This window comes from Aotus nancymaae, unplaced genomic scaffold (assembly GCF_030222135.1).
Source record: "Aotus nancymaae isolate 86718 unplaced genomic scaffold, 86718_ANA_hifiasm-v0.15.2.pri h1tg000092l, whole genome shotgun sequence".
NCBI lineage: Eukaryota > Metazoa > Chordata > Mammalia > Primates > Aotidae > Aotus > Aotus nancymaae.
In genome coordinates, this window is record NW_026988507.1 from 2,521,597 (window position 1) to 2,536,149 (window position 14,553).

A 14,553-nucleotide genomic window follows, 5' to 3' on the forward strand; every position below is an offset into this window, starting at 1 on the left:
CGCGGTGCAGTGTCTGCCGGGGTGGTGTGTCCCAGGGCCGCGAGCGCCTGCCCCCTCCCTCCCCTCCCCCTTGGCCCGCTCTCAGACTCAGATAAAGCATTTCCTTCCATTGTCATCCTACCCGGCCGGCCGGGCTGCCAGGGCCCTCCCCCTCCCGGCCCCCTCCCTTCCTCTCGCCGTCTCACAGTCGCTCTGCAGCCTCCGGCGACTGGGGGGATGTGAGGCCAGCGCCCCAGCCCCCCGCCCCGCCATGAGCCCCCCGCTCTGAGGGCCCCGGCCCCTGGATGCACAGCCCCAGCGCTGGTGAGTACTGGGCGGCCGCTCCCCGCCCCGCCCTGCGCGCAGCACCCAGCGCCGCCCGCCCAGGCTCGGCCTCCGGCCCCGGCTCCGGCTCCGGCTCGGGCTCCAGCCGGCCCCGCGGGCCCAGCCCGGCGTGAGCCCCTGGACCGCGCCCGTCCCGCCCGGCTCCTCCGGGCTCTGGCAGGCTCCGGGTCGGAGCTGGTTCCGGGGGCCAGAGGGCTCGGGCCTCCCGCGGGGCGCCCGCATCCGCCCGCCCCGGGGCAGCGACAGGCCCGAGGGAGGGAGTTGGAGGCCCTGGCCGCTGGTGCGCGGGCCCGGCATCCCATCACCCCCGTTCCCGGGGAGGACGAGCCCAGGGACCGGGGAGGGAGGGACGGCCGCGGTGGCCTGGCGAGGGGGCGGTGCTCCGGGCGGAAGGTTTGGAAGCGCGAGGGCAAAGGGCAGGACCCACTGAGTTGGGGCTGGGCTTTGTGGGGCTGGACATCAGCGCCCCCGTCCTGTGGTGCCGGTCAGGGCCCTATTCAGATCCTTCGGCGGGGAAAGAGGTCCCTTGGAGGGATCTCTGGCTGGGAGGTTTCTCCGAGGATCGTCCCCCGTCCTTGCTCTCCCATCAGGGTAAAGAGACACCTGTGCCCTAGTGAGCTGTGGAGGGCAATGCTAGCAGAGGCGCGGGAAGAGGGGCGCCGCAGGGTGTGTGAGGGGTGGGGGGGTAGGATGTGGACCCTGGGGTCTGTTGGTGTTGGGGAGTGTGAGAGCAGGCGACCAGAGTTTGTAGGCCTGTGGGCTGGGAGAGAGCCCTCTGTGGCCTGCAGGGCACCGATGACCCCATCCCCATTGCTTCCCGCTGTGGCCGCCCCTTTGGGTCTGACCTCCCCAGCCACGGCTGCTCCTCACTCTTCCTCCCCGCTGGCTGTCCCGCACACCCAAAGGCCTCCCCCTGAATCTGGACACTGGCTGTCTTGCTGCCAACACTCCCTGCCCACTCCCCTAGGCAACGTCTGCCTGAAGCCCAGCTCTGCCTGCCGCTTTCTAGGGTGAGAACGGGGCATCGGTCCTCAGCGGCCCTGCTGGGAGCTAAAGATGACTTCTCAGCCTGCTTGTTCCCTGGACTTGCATCTGGACCTGTGGGACCTTCCTCAAGACCCCTGTTCAGCCATAGGGCTGGAAGGAGACTGTGACTCAGGTCCTTGCCCTCTAATGGGGCGCTTTTGCGGCCCTTTCCTCCTCCAGGACTCCATGGGCTGCTAGGCTGCTGCTATCCATGAGTTATTAAGTCATTTTCTTCTCCTCTGCAGTTACTTCTGAGGGAAACTAAGGCACAGAGTATCCTACTGAGTGGTACCCAGCCCAGTGAACCTAGACTGGAACCAGGTATTGGACCCATTGAGACTGGTCCTCTGCCTTTAGTCCCCTGATGTCCCTCCTTGCCCAGCAGGACTAGGCTGAGAGGCAAGCTCAGAGCTGCCTCCTGGTGTTGCACCTGGAATGGTGTTCTCCAGAGGCCTCTGTGTCCCTTCTTGGGTGGGTGTCTCTGTGGCCACCGGGTCTTATACTGGGTTTTGGGGCAGAGAAGTTTGCATGTCTAAGCTGTTCACTCCACTTTGACATTGAAATTCAGTTTCCCCATCAATAAAATGGGGAGACGATTCCAAGCACACTTCCCAGAGAAGAGCAGGAGAGGTTGGCTATGGAGAAGAGAATCGAGGTCCAGTGCTATTATCCACCCGCTCCAGTTTGCTTAGGGATAACGGACCTCAGCTTTAGTCCTTGGTGCCTTCTGGGCATGGAAGCTGGAACTTTCTCAATTCTGATGTAAAACCCCTGGGCAAGTGAGAATGCATGTGTGAGGGGGTAGGGAGTGGGGACCCTCTGGTAGCTGTGGGCATGGTTGTCCAAGAACTTGGAAGACAGAAGCTTGTGGAACCCCACCTCTTTCTTGCCTTCTTTCTCCTGGCCTTTCATTAAGGGCTGGTAATTTTGAAGTTGGCAGGGGCCTGAGAGAAGATGAGCTAAAGCAAGGCCCAGGGTCACCCAGCTAGGGAACAGCAGGCGGAGCAGGGCGAGAACCAGGCAGAGAACCAGGCCTTCTCAGTCTGCCAGTTCCCATTCTGCTGTCCCTCCCTCCACAGCTTGGCTCTCCCTGGCCTGCCCCTCAGTCAGACTTGGGACTGGGGCCTCCAGTGGGGTGTGGGGTATTGCTGCAAGCAGGGCCTGAATAAGGCCTGGGGCTAGGGGGAGGGCATTTGTCCTCCTGGTGGCTCCCAGGACCCTGCGTTTGTGTTGGATTTGTTCACTAGATGGGGCACTTCCTCTGGGGCAGGAAGCTTTGCTTTCCTGTGGTAGTGGAGAGGAGGGGTTGGTAAGGATTAGGAGTGGGGGGCTCAGCTCTGGGCCATCCCTGATGTTGTTGTTTGGAACCACAGAGGGGCAGAATTTCTGCTTAAGGCTGCTTCTCCCAGTCCTGGGGAGGCAGGAAGGACAGCCTTGGTGAGGAGGCCCAGGCTGAGGCTGGAGAAGGAGGCTGTAAGAGCAGTGAGCTGGGGGTGGGCAACCCAGCAGGAAGCCCGGTCAGCAGGTGACCCTGCCGGGTATTGTGTTTCCTTGTAATATTTTCCCCCTGTTTCTGTGGTAACCTTCCCTGGAGGCCCCAGGCCTTAGGGCTACAGGAAGGTACCCCCAGACAGCCCTTTCCTTAGAGGCCTGAGTATTAGGAGGAGTCCCTAATACTAGCCACCTCCTTAACCCTTCTGGTTCCCTAGGAGCAGGGCCTGGGAATCTAGGCGAGTGGTCTGAGTTAGCACGGACTTGGGGGCTGGGTGGAGGCCCTTTGGCATCTTCTGAGGGGAAGAGGGAGGGAAAGAGGGGGGCTGGACTTCAGGAAGGACTCTGAGCAGCTTGAGGGGCTAGCCTAGCCTCTGTCTCCTCCCAGCCCATCTCCACTGCCCTCCTCCAGTCTCCCTCCCCCTACCAGGGAGAGGTGGATAGCATGCTGCCTGGGGCAAGGGGCAGGGGTGGGGGTGGCAGAGGTGGGAGGGATGTTTTCATCAGCAAAGCATAGCTCCTTTGGTCCTGGACCAGTTCCCAGAGTCAAAATAAATTCAGGACAGTGTCTGTTTAGTGTGGGTCTGCATGAGATGTGTGTGAGCACACATTGGGTGTGCGGTGTGTATCTGTGCATGTACCCCAGCCCTACCCCTGTGTATGTTGATGTGGTGGCTCTGGGCAATTTGTGTTCTGTGTGGTGGCTCTGTGTTGGGTGTTTTGGGAGTATGCACACATATAAAACAGACGTGCATCATCTGTATGGTATGCACCTTTGCAGGTTGTGGCCCCGTGTGGGGTATATAGAATACGTGTACATGTTTTTGGAGAGTATACACCTGTGCAGGAGTGGCTTTTTTTTTTTTTTTTTTTTGAGATGGAATTTCGTTCTTATTGCCCAGGCTCAAGTGCAGTGGCGTGATCTCGGCTCACTGCAACCTCCGTCTGCCAGGTTCAAGCGATTCTCCCGCCTCAGCCTCCCTAGTAGCTGGGATTACAGGCATGTGCCACCATGTCCGGGTAATTTTGTATTTTTAGTAGAGATGGGGTTTCTCCATGTTGGTCAGGCTGGTCTCGAACTCCTGACCTCAGGTGATCCGCCTGCCTTGGCCTCCCAAAGTGCTGGGATTACAGGTGTGAGCCACTGTGCCTGGCCAGGAGTGGCTTTCTAATACAAGTCCAGATGTCTGCTTATAAAACACCATTTCATTTGGGATTCTCAAATTCGGGTTCCTGGACCATTTGCTTCAGAGTCACCTGGGGAATTTGTTAAAAATAAAGATCCTGGGCCGGGCGAGGTGGCTCACACCTGTAATCCCAGCACTTTGGGAAGCCGAGGCGAGTGGATCACCTGAGGTCACGAGTTCAAGACCAAGCCTGGCCAACATGGTGAAACTCCATCTCTACTAAAAATACAAAAAATTAGCTGGGCGTGGTGGCGTGCTCCTGTAATCCCAGCTATTTGGGAGGCTGAGAGAGAAGAACTGCTTAAACCCAGGAGGCAAGGGTTGCAGTGAGCCGAAATCGCACCACTGCACTCCAGCCTGGGTAACAGAGCAAGACTCTGTCTTAAAAAAAAAACAAAAAAAGATCCTGGCTGGACGTGGTGGCTTTGGGAGGCTGAAGCAGGCAGATCACTTGAGGTCAGGAGCCTGGCTAACAAGGTGAAATCCCATCTCTACTAAAAATACAAATTTATCCAGATGGGGTGGCGCAGGCCTGTAGTCCCAGCTACTTGGGAGGCAGAGGCGGGAGAATCACTTGAGCCCAGGAGGTGGAGGTTGCAGTGAGCTGAGATCGTGCCACCACACTCCAGCCTGGGCGACAGAGTGAGATTCTGTCTCAAAATTAAAAAAACAATGAATATCCTCAGGCCCATTCCAGACTGACTAGTCAGAATCTGAGAGGTGGGGCCTGGGAATCCGGATCTTAACAGGTGCTTCAGGTGATTCTGGGGCAAAGCTGTATTTGAAGACCACTGCCTTGGGCCAACCTCTTCATATTTTCTTTTGAGGAAACTGAGACCCACAGAAGATACGTGGTTTTTCTAAGGTGACAGGGCCATTAAGAGGAAGGACCAAGAGAAAACTCAAGGTTTCTAAGACCTGTCCAGGGCTTAGTGCTCACCCATGCACCCCCTGTGTGTGTATGCGCCGATATCTACACTTTGTGATGACGTGGACCCAATTGGGCTGGTGCTAATTGGGGCTGATCTTTCCCCTGGGGTCTTGGCTTTCCTATTTCCTGATCTGGTTCTTTCTGCTACATTCTGCTTTCTCCTTTTTGGAGAAATCCTGGAACTGTTCAGTGTCAGCCCTAAAGGTCAATGTTGGCAACCAGGGAACCATGTTGCTGAGCCAGTCATTCAGCAATTCATCCATTCCCTGGATCCTAGCTGAGCCTTACAATGTTCCAGGCACTGGGTACAGATACGCAGTGAACACATAGGCAAGGCACATCTGACCTCAGGGAACTTCCACTCTCGTGGAGAAGACAAACAGAACAAGTAAGCAAGTAAAGGAATGAGTATGTGTGACTAGTTACACACTGCGATAAGCCCTAAGAAGGAAATGAATGGGGCACGGCAATAGAGAATAACAAGGTGGGACTTCCTTTGATAGGGTGGCCAGGGGAGGCCTGCCTGAGAAGGTGACATGGATGCCGGCTCTCGCCTCCCCAGGCTGGAAGGGAGCCGTTCGAGCCTCTGGAGCCATGCTTGGGAACTATCTGGATCTAGGTGGAGGTCCTGGGCTAAGCAATGGCGGAGGGTTGGAGCTGAATTGCCAGCCTCTCACTTGGCGTGGAAAACAGCAGTCTCCTCTCATCGAGTAGCCCCAAAGGTTGGCAGAAGGGAGAACAGAACGGGGAGCTGCACAAGGCCAAGATCAAGGCTGCTCCCTTGGTTGGGGAGCATGCTTTTTCCTCCATGGGGCTGAGTCCAGAGCCCTGTGGCCATACTGAATGTTGAGAAAGAGGCAGGAGCTCCCCAGGAGCTCTCCTGTTTCACCTTCCTCCCACCTCCTTCCCTCCTCCATCATCTCCCCAATTGGGGAACCTCTGTGCCAAGTCCCTCCCCTCTGGTCTAGCCTGCTCCCTCTGTGGCCACTGGGATTTATTTACTTGGCTCAGGAATCACCAAAGAGAGAGGATCAAGGCCTAGAGAGGACCTGGGCCCTGGAAGAGAGGACAGAACCAGAAAGGCAGGCTGGGGTTGGGACCAGAGAGGACAGGGCTTAAGGGAGAGTGGAGGGTGGGACAGGAGAGGTACACCAGGAAGACCTGAGCCCACATGGCCCTTTGGCTGGGCTCTCCAGAGTCTCTCCTGGGCACTTGGAATCTGCTACTCAAACTGAGGGAGACTCTGAGACCAGAGGGCCAGATGGAGCTGATTCAAGCCACCGGCTATACGTCAGCTGGGAGGAAATGCCCCTATCTGGTCCACCTGCAGCCCTACGGCTTCACCCCTCTCTCAGGAGGTTAACTTTCACATTAGCAACTTGAACTTCAGGTTCTGGCTCTAGGCCAGCAGGCTTCAGCCCGTCTCACCTACAGCCTCTTCTCCCAGGAAGGTTTTTCCGTGGACTCAGAGCTTCAGGCTGCAGGAAGGTGTTCCCTGGCCCTGGCCCTTTCCTTAAAGACGTGAGTGTCAGAGGAGCCCTCACGCCAGGTGGGCTTTCCCACCTGCACACTGCCAAGGCTGTCCTTCCATCCTGGGCCTCTCTGGAGGCTGCTCAGTGCTCTCCCTGACTCCAAGACCTTCCCTGCCCAAGTTCCACAGCCCCCACAGCAGGATGGGGAGGGGACTTCTCCTCGTGAGGAGGGCCCTGGGCTAAGCTCACCATCCTCACCCTGTCTTCACACCACTTCCTTTTTCCTCCATGTTGGCTGCAGGGATTGGACACCCTAGTGGTCAGAAGCTTTAGGCCTATAGGGTCAGCTTCACCCTGGGGACCCTTAGGGGAACTCCATTCCCCTTCAGTTCAGCTTCCTCCCTGCAGGGCCTGTTCCAAGGAGCCGCGCTCAGACCCCTGAGGTGACCTCAGCCCAGAAGTCCCATTCCCCTCCACCCCAGCCCCCCGAATGGCAGGAGGAGCGGGGCAGTCTGAGAGTTACAAGTTCGGAAAGAGTCCGGGGTGGGGGAATTCGGCAATTGGGCTGTAACCGTCTTGTTTTGCTTGCCCCACAAACCTGCACGTCCGGGGCGTCCGCTGCGCCCTCCCGGGCGCGTTCAGGTTATAGAACTGCTCTCAGAATGACAGGCTGGTGGCACCCGGCTGGGGCGAGGGGTGGAGAGGTGAAGGGGGAGCCCCAGGCAAGGGGGAGCTGGAGGGTTAAAAATAGCTGCAGCCTTGTTTCGGTTAGCAAATGTGGAGGCGGGGAGCTGGAGGCGGGGCGGGCGGCGGACGATGTTTGCCCGCAGCACAAGTCTGTGCTTCCCCTGGGTCCCGGGAGTGAGTCACGGCGGAGACGCTGAGGAGGTGCTGGCGCAGCACCCCACCCCCACGGGGAGAGGGGCTGAGCGCAGGCTTCACCCCTGGCTTCCAGCGCTAAAGGAGGTGTGACCGTCCCTTCCAGGCCGCCGGGGCCACCTTGAGAGTGAGCCAGGGTCGTCGTGTGATAATGGGGAAGAAATGTGCCGTTCTGACGCTAGAGACCTGGTTTGAATCCCAGCCGAAAGGTGCGGGATCTTGGGCAAAGATGCTGATGGCTCTGATACTCGATTTCCTCGTTTCAAGCGGGGCGTTTCTCTATGCATATGTAAACACGTGGTGCTTAGAGCACTCTCCAGATGTTAATTATCGCCTTAGACCCTACTGTGTCCCTGGCAAAGCCTGGCAGGAGAGCTTCCTGTAAGGACGCAGAGGGAGGAATGGGATGGCCTTGGCTCGGTTTCTCCTGCAAGTGTGATCATGGGCACATTTCGCTCTGTGCCTCCGCTTCTTCATCTGTAATGTAAAAATAATTACAGTTTCAACTTTATGGAGTTGCTATAAAGATGAAAGGAGATAATGTAAATAAAGTTAGCTCTGTGCCTGGTATGAAGTCAGTGCTCACTGAATATTCGTCATTATTATTAATGTTATTGTTCATATTTTCTGAAGGTCAGGGATAGGGAACATTGCAGCATGAAGAACAGAAACTGGGCCTAGCCTCAGTTCACAGAAAAAAACCAGGCCAAATCCCTGTTCCAGATTCCTCCACCCATCAGGGCCTGGAACAGCCAGAGCCTGTAGCCAGAAGTCATAGGGTGGACCCCTGCTTCTCTCGTTCACTTCACCTCCCCCAGTCTTACCCAGTGAGGCTGGGTGAGGAGGGACCCCAGGGCCTTGAAGCCAGCTGGCCCTGGAGAGGGGATGCTGTGCCAGTTTGGGGAGGGTCTGGGAGGGGCTGCCCCTGATGGCCCTGCCCCTGATGATGGCTCTGATGTGGAGTACCTTGCCAGCATCTGCTGGCGTGACCTTTATTTTAGCCCTTCCCTTGTTGCTCTTATGAAGAACATGAGGCAGAGGAGGGGTGGGCAGGTCAGTGATGTCAGCAGTGAGTATTCCCAGCACAGCAGCTCTGGAAGAGGCATGAGGCATTTCTTTCAGGAAATGATCATTATTCAGTCAGAAGGCATTCATTAAGTAAGTCCTGACTTTGTGCCCAGCCCTGTGCTGGGCCCTTGGTGGGATTCTGGAGAGGCAGAGGACACTGGGTTGTAGATAACATGGAACCTTGGAGTGTAGATGGTTCAGGAAGACACGGGGGCGATGAAAGCCCTGTGGACTAATTCTCACGGGAACCCAAGGTCACACTTTAACTTTGCAGCCATGGGCTGTACCATCGTTATGTGTGTCTATGTACATATATATGCTGCTTTATTATTACAGAGGCAGTACATGTGCATTGTGGATACTCAGACAGGACAGACCAGCAAAAACTAAAAAATAAAAAATATCACAGACCTGTCAGTGAGAGATCACCGCACACCTTTCGATTTCCTTATGTGTCTTATGTGTTGTAATTTTTACCAAAATGAGACTACTCTGCATATGCTGCTTTTTCAGTCAGTGATTTCCACCTTCCATTATGGTAAATTTTCATCTTACTGAATTCCCAGTTGGCCAGAAATTGTCCTTACGGCTGGTTTGTCCAAATCAGTGCCCAGGACCATTCGTCTGTCTGTTGAGTGCCCTCTGAATGCTGTGTAAGCACCCTGGCTGGATTTGTGATCTGGAAAAACCCCTTCAACCAAGACTCAACCAAGGCTGCAAAAGGGAATCAGGTCGCCTGGAGAATCTGCCGACCAGACTTCTGCCGTCTTCAAAAACAATAGGCAAAACGAGGGGGATTCTAGGGCACCACTGGGATGGGACCTCTAGGATATTTACTTTCACAAATGTTACTGTGGCATCCCTGTGAGTATCAGCATTCACAGCTTGTGGCTATTCACATACGAGATGCCTTAGTTTGGTTTGCCTGGTTCTTACTGAGTGCAGACCAGGGTCTCCATTGTGGCTTCCGCCTTCCTCTGCCCCAGATCCAGGGATGCTGCTAGCCATGTGGCTGTGTTCCTAGTCCCTAGGAAGCTGCCCTGAAGGCAGATGCTCCCTTTTGCACTTGTGGGTGCTTCCAGCCCTTCCACCTTCCCAAGGCCTGCCTGTGGGTGAGGCCTGGAAATGAGAGACAAAGAAAGAAAGAGAGAGAGAGAGAGACCTTTTCCTCCCAAGGGAATTTTCCCCTTCGTACCCACTCTGAGGGTGACTTGCTCTGGTTATGCAACCCGCATTTTGTAGAGGGCTTGACAGTTTCCAGAGAGCTCACACAGCGTTTGATCCTCCGTGGCGGCCCTGGGAGGTTTGCTTGTTTAGTTAGACCCTGCTGGAGGCAGCTAACAGGAAACGCTGTAAAGTGTTTAAATGGTACGCTTTAAAACGGTAAAATGTACATTTAAAAAGCAAGGAAAATGAAAGATGAAAAAGAAAGTGAGGATGGCAGGGGTGGAGCACAGCACGCTTTGTGGGAACAGACTGGCACTGGGTGCATACCCTCGGACCGCACTGTGTCTTGCATCCCCGTGCCCCCTTGATGGCCTCACCTCACCCCCTACTAGAAGGCAGGCTGAGTTAGCAGTCCACACCGGTGCACTGATGCTAAGCTTAGGTTCTGGAATCCCAGCAGCTACACTTACCATCTATATGACCTCAGCAAGTTTCTGAACCTCTCCAAACCTCAGTTTCCTCATCTGCAAAATGAGAATAACAGTATCTAGGCTGGGCGTGGTGGTTCACGCCCGTAATCCCAGCACTTTGGGAGGCCAAGGTGGGTGGATTGAGTGAGGTCAGGAGTTTGAGACCAGCTTGGCCAACATAGTGAGACCCTGTCTCTACCAAAAATACAAAAATTATCTGGGAGTGGTGGCACGTGCCTGTAATCCCAGCTACTTGGGAGGCTGAGCAGGAGGATCGCTTGAATCTGGGAAGCAGAGGTTGCAGTCAGCCGAGATCATGCCACTGCACTCCAGTCTGGGTGACAGAGTAAAACTCTGTCTCAAAAATAAATAAATAAATAAATAAAACAGTATCTGCCTTACAGAGTTGTCAGGACTACTTGAAGTAGTACAATTAAAATGCTTAGTGGGGTGGGGCGTGGTGGCTCACGCCTGTAATCCCAGCACTTTGGGAGGCCATGATGGGTGGATCACCTGAGGTCAAGAGTTCAAGACCAGCCTGGCAACATGGTAAAACTCCATATCTACTAAAAAAATACAAAAATTAGCCGGGCATGGTAGTGGGTGCCTGTAACCCCAGCTACTTGGGAGGCTGAGGCAAGAGAATCACTTGAACCCTGGAGGCGGAGGTTACAGTGAGCTGAGATCCTGCCACTGCACACCAGCAAAGAGAAAAACTCTGTCTCAAAAAAAAAAAAAAGGTTAATGGGTTAATGGGAGGAGATTGCCCCCCCCCAAAAAATGCTTAAGACAATAGCCAGCACACAGTAAGCATTAACACATAATTGTTTATCATTATTAATATTAATTAATAATTAGAATAATATAACTATTGTTGATATTGTAACTTAAACATTTCCCTGGCAGTCTTGGGAATGGGCTGCGTGGCCTTGTGGGTGGCACAAGTGAGAAGAGTGAGGAAGGTACATCTCCTTGCTCGGCCTGCAGCTGGCAGCGGCAGAACCCATGGGCAAAGCAGGATTGGGGCACACAGAGGGGCAGGGTCTGGCCGAGGAGGGCCCAGGAGCTGGGGGTGGCAAGGAGAGCAAGGGAATGAGTGTGACACCTCAGAGGGGAGAAGGAGCCGCCCCTAGAGGCAGGCTAGGGCACTGACTGTGCTTCCTGTTGGGGCAAACACTGGCCCTTGAGAAAGACTGGCTCACACTAGCTGCTGAGAGGGAGCAGCTGGTCTAAGTGGGGCACCAGAGGGGTAGAGGAGAAGGGGAGAGATGAAGGCAGAAGCTGGCAGACTTATCCCCATGTTACAGACAGGGCCTCAAATCTTGCCTACTCAGGATGTTTTGCTTATGATAGGAAAGATGGTGGTTAGACATCATGGTGAACTTCCTATCTCAGGGATTGGAGATACTGGAGCAGAGGAGTGAGGATGAGTGTGGAACTTATGTCTTTGAGGGCTTTTCAGAACTGAGAAATCATCCTAGGATAGTGTGGACTAGGGGAGACCACTGGCTCAGGAATTCCCTAAGTGGGCAGGGCAGTGCAGGGGCAGGACCAGCTGTAAGCCGAAGGCTGTGGGTAACAGGAAGTAGACGGGCCAGGCCCAGAAACCAACAGCCATATGCAACGCAGAATGGCTCAGCTCCCTGGCCTCAGGTTCTGTCAGGTCTCCATCCTTGAGGAGAGGACACGGGGTAGAGCAGGGGATCTGGGGTGGGGGACAACAAACCAGGGAGGATGCTTTCCCACCCCCAGGGAGCTCAAGCTGCCGCTGCCATGGTTACATCTGCTTCCTGTTTGATTCATCTCAAACAGCAGAAGTGGAGGTGGGGGGGGGGTGACGCTGGCTCCCAGCTCAGGCCACCGCTGCGTGGGGCTGTTTACAACAGTCGCATGTGGGATTCCCAGAAAGAGACTCCAAACCGGACATCCTGCGGCTACAAAATACCCAGGTGTCAAGAGCTAAAAATAGCTGCCTCAGGGCCCCAGCTGCCCCGAGGTGGCGGAGAAAGGGGCATGATCATTGTGGAGGCAGGAGGCCGGCCTTGCCGCCCTTACATCCAGCCTCCTGCTTGGTGCACAGCTGGTGAGCCTGCAGAGCTTCCCTGTCCCCTTGCCTCGGACTGACGGAGGCCTTCTTCTGGGTAGGCAGACATTACGGCTGGCTCACCTGGCAGCTGAGCCTCTGCCCTGATGGGCAGCTGGCTCCTCTGTCTATACAGAGGAATGGTGCAGCTTACTTTGGGACGTTAATGAGAGAATCCTAGAGGGACTTCAGAGCTTCTAGAGAAGGGATATGGCAGGGCGCTGAGAGCAGGGGAGATGGCGCTGAGGCTCCTCTAAGACCCCAACTCATTGCCAGCCCCCTGTTCCAAGCATACAGTCCCAAATTGTTGCTTGGTTTTTACGAAGTCAACAGTTGCTCCAAATGATTCTTTGAGATTGTCTTCACAGGCACCCAAAGATGATGTAGCTTCTGCCCTCTCACCTGCGCAGGGCTGGGGATTGCTGCTGGCATGGGTCTGTTTGGGGCTGTGTGATTTTTTCCCATCTTTCTGCGTGTTCGTCTAGGTCCTGCACGTGTCCTGTGCCGGCTGGCCTGTGGCAAGTGGGAATGCTGGGGAGGAGGGGTGGAGTGCGTTGGTTGAGAACATGGATTCTGAAGCCCAAGTGCCTGTGCTCAAGTCTCAGCTCAACCTCTGCCACTTGTCTGTGACCTCAGACAAGTTATCTAATACTGCTGGGCCTCGGTCAACTCATATATTTAATGAGGATAAAACAGTAAAGACCTCAGAGGTTTGTCATGGAGACTAAATAAGTTAGCAATATAAGGCACTTAGAACAGCTTCTGGCATATGATAAGTTGTTCGCTTAGAAAATTTCAGGTGGAAGAGAAAGGGAAGAGACATAGTTAGGAGAGACTGAGGATAAGATATGGGCAGGGAGCCGGGCGCGGTGGCTCAAGCCTATAATCCCAGGACTTTTGGAGGCTGAGGCGGGCAGATCATTGAGGTCAGGAGTTCCAGACCAGCCTGGCCAAAATAGTGAAACCCCATCTCTCCTAAAAATACAAAACTTAGCCAGGTGTGGTGGCGAGCACCTGTAATCCCAGCTCCTTGGAAGGCTGAGGCAGGAGAATTGCCTGGACCCAGGAGGTGAAGGTTGCAGTGAGCTGAGATTGCACCTCTGCATTCCAGCCTGCGTGACAGAACAAGACTCCATCTCAAAAAAATAGATAGAGAGAGACTGAGAGAGATGGGATGGGGCAGGGGCATGCATCCAGGAGAAAATGGTTTGTGGTAGAGGAGGGAGGAGAGTTGGGAGCAGACACTGAAATACTAATGCCAGAAAGGAGGCTGCAGACAAGTGCAGGAGGCAAACTACTAATCGCCACCACTGAGGGAGCACCCACCATGTGCTGGGTGCATCACACCGCATTGCTAATCTCAGGTGACCTTTTTGAAGTAGGTATTCTTTTGATTTTTTTGAGACAGTCTCTCTCCGTCTCTCAGGCTGGAGTGCAGTGGTGTGATCTCAGCTCACTGCAAGCTTCACCTCCTGGGTTCAAGTGATTCTCGTGCTTCAGCCTCTCAAGTAGCTGGGATGACATGCACCAGCCACCATGCCTGACTAATTTTTGTGTTTTTAGTAGAGATGGGATTTCACCATGATGGCCAGGCTGGTCTCAAACTCGAACTCCTGACCTCAAGTGATCTGCCCGCCTTGGCCTCCCAACATTCTGGGATTACAGGTGTGAGTCGCGCCAGGCCTGAAGTAGGTATTCTTAGCTCCTGATTACAGATGGGGCAGCCGAGGCAGGTTAACTCGTGTTTCTGGCTTTCCCTGCCAGTCACTGAGGGAGTCGGAGCTTAACCCCATCTGACCGCAAAGCCAGTGTTTTCTGTGCTTCAGACCTTCAATTCCCTCACAGTGTGTGGCCTGCCAGACTTCATGTGGCAGGGGCTTCCAGCCCACTCTTGGCTTGCTGCTGGGTTCTGGATAAATCTGAGCAAGAAGTGTTCAGTGCCAATCAATGAGCAGTAAAGAGAATTTCTGGAAGGGAGACACCAGAAGCTTTTAGAAAGGGGGGCTTCCAGGGAAGTTCTGGGGAGTCTGGGATGAATGAGAAACTCATCCTAACAACTTTTGGGCTCTCTGAATTTTTTTAGTATCTGCAAGTATTGTATGTGTTCAATTGTGTTTAAGACTCTAGGTGGTATTCTAAACTCCTTGAAAGTAAGAACCAGGTTTCATTCACATTTCCATCTTTTCAACCCTTAGATCAGTGACTTTCCATGGAAGTAGTACCTGCATTTGGGGTCGACCTTTGTGTTTTCCCTGTACTGGTCTGACTTGGCCTGGCTGGACTGCTGGCTGGCTGGCTGGGTGGCTGTGACCTAGCCCCTTCTTGCTCTTTCCTCCTCTGTCAAGTGAGAGTGTTGGTTTGAACGATCTCTAAAGCCTGAAGAAGAGCATTCAGCCCCCACTCTGTGTCAGGGAGTCCTGGCAACCACAGTGTTCTTTCTCCTGTTTATTTATTC

At 54.4% G+C, this 14,553-nt stretch overlaps 1 protein-coding gene across 1 annotated transcript in view; it reads left to right on the plus strand.

The window, feature by feature from the left end:
- Window positions 1–275: 275 nt before the first annotated feature.
- Window positions 276–14,553, plus strand: part of HDAC7 (histone deacetylase 7) — a 36,468-nt gene continuing 22,190 nt past the window's right edge. Inside the window, exon 1 of the mRNA XM_064369827.1 lies at window positions 276–303. Within this exon, the coding sequence (XP_064225897.1) occupies window positions 285–303 (19 nt within the window). The 5' untranslated portion in view covers window positions 276–284. The remainder of the gene's footprint in view (window positions 304–14,553) is intronic.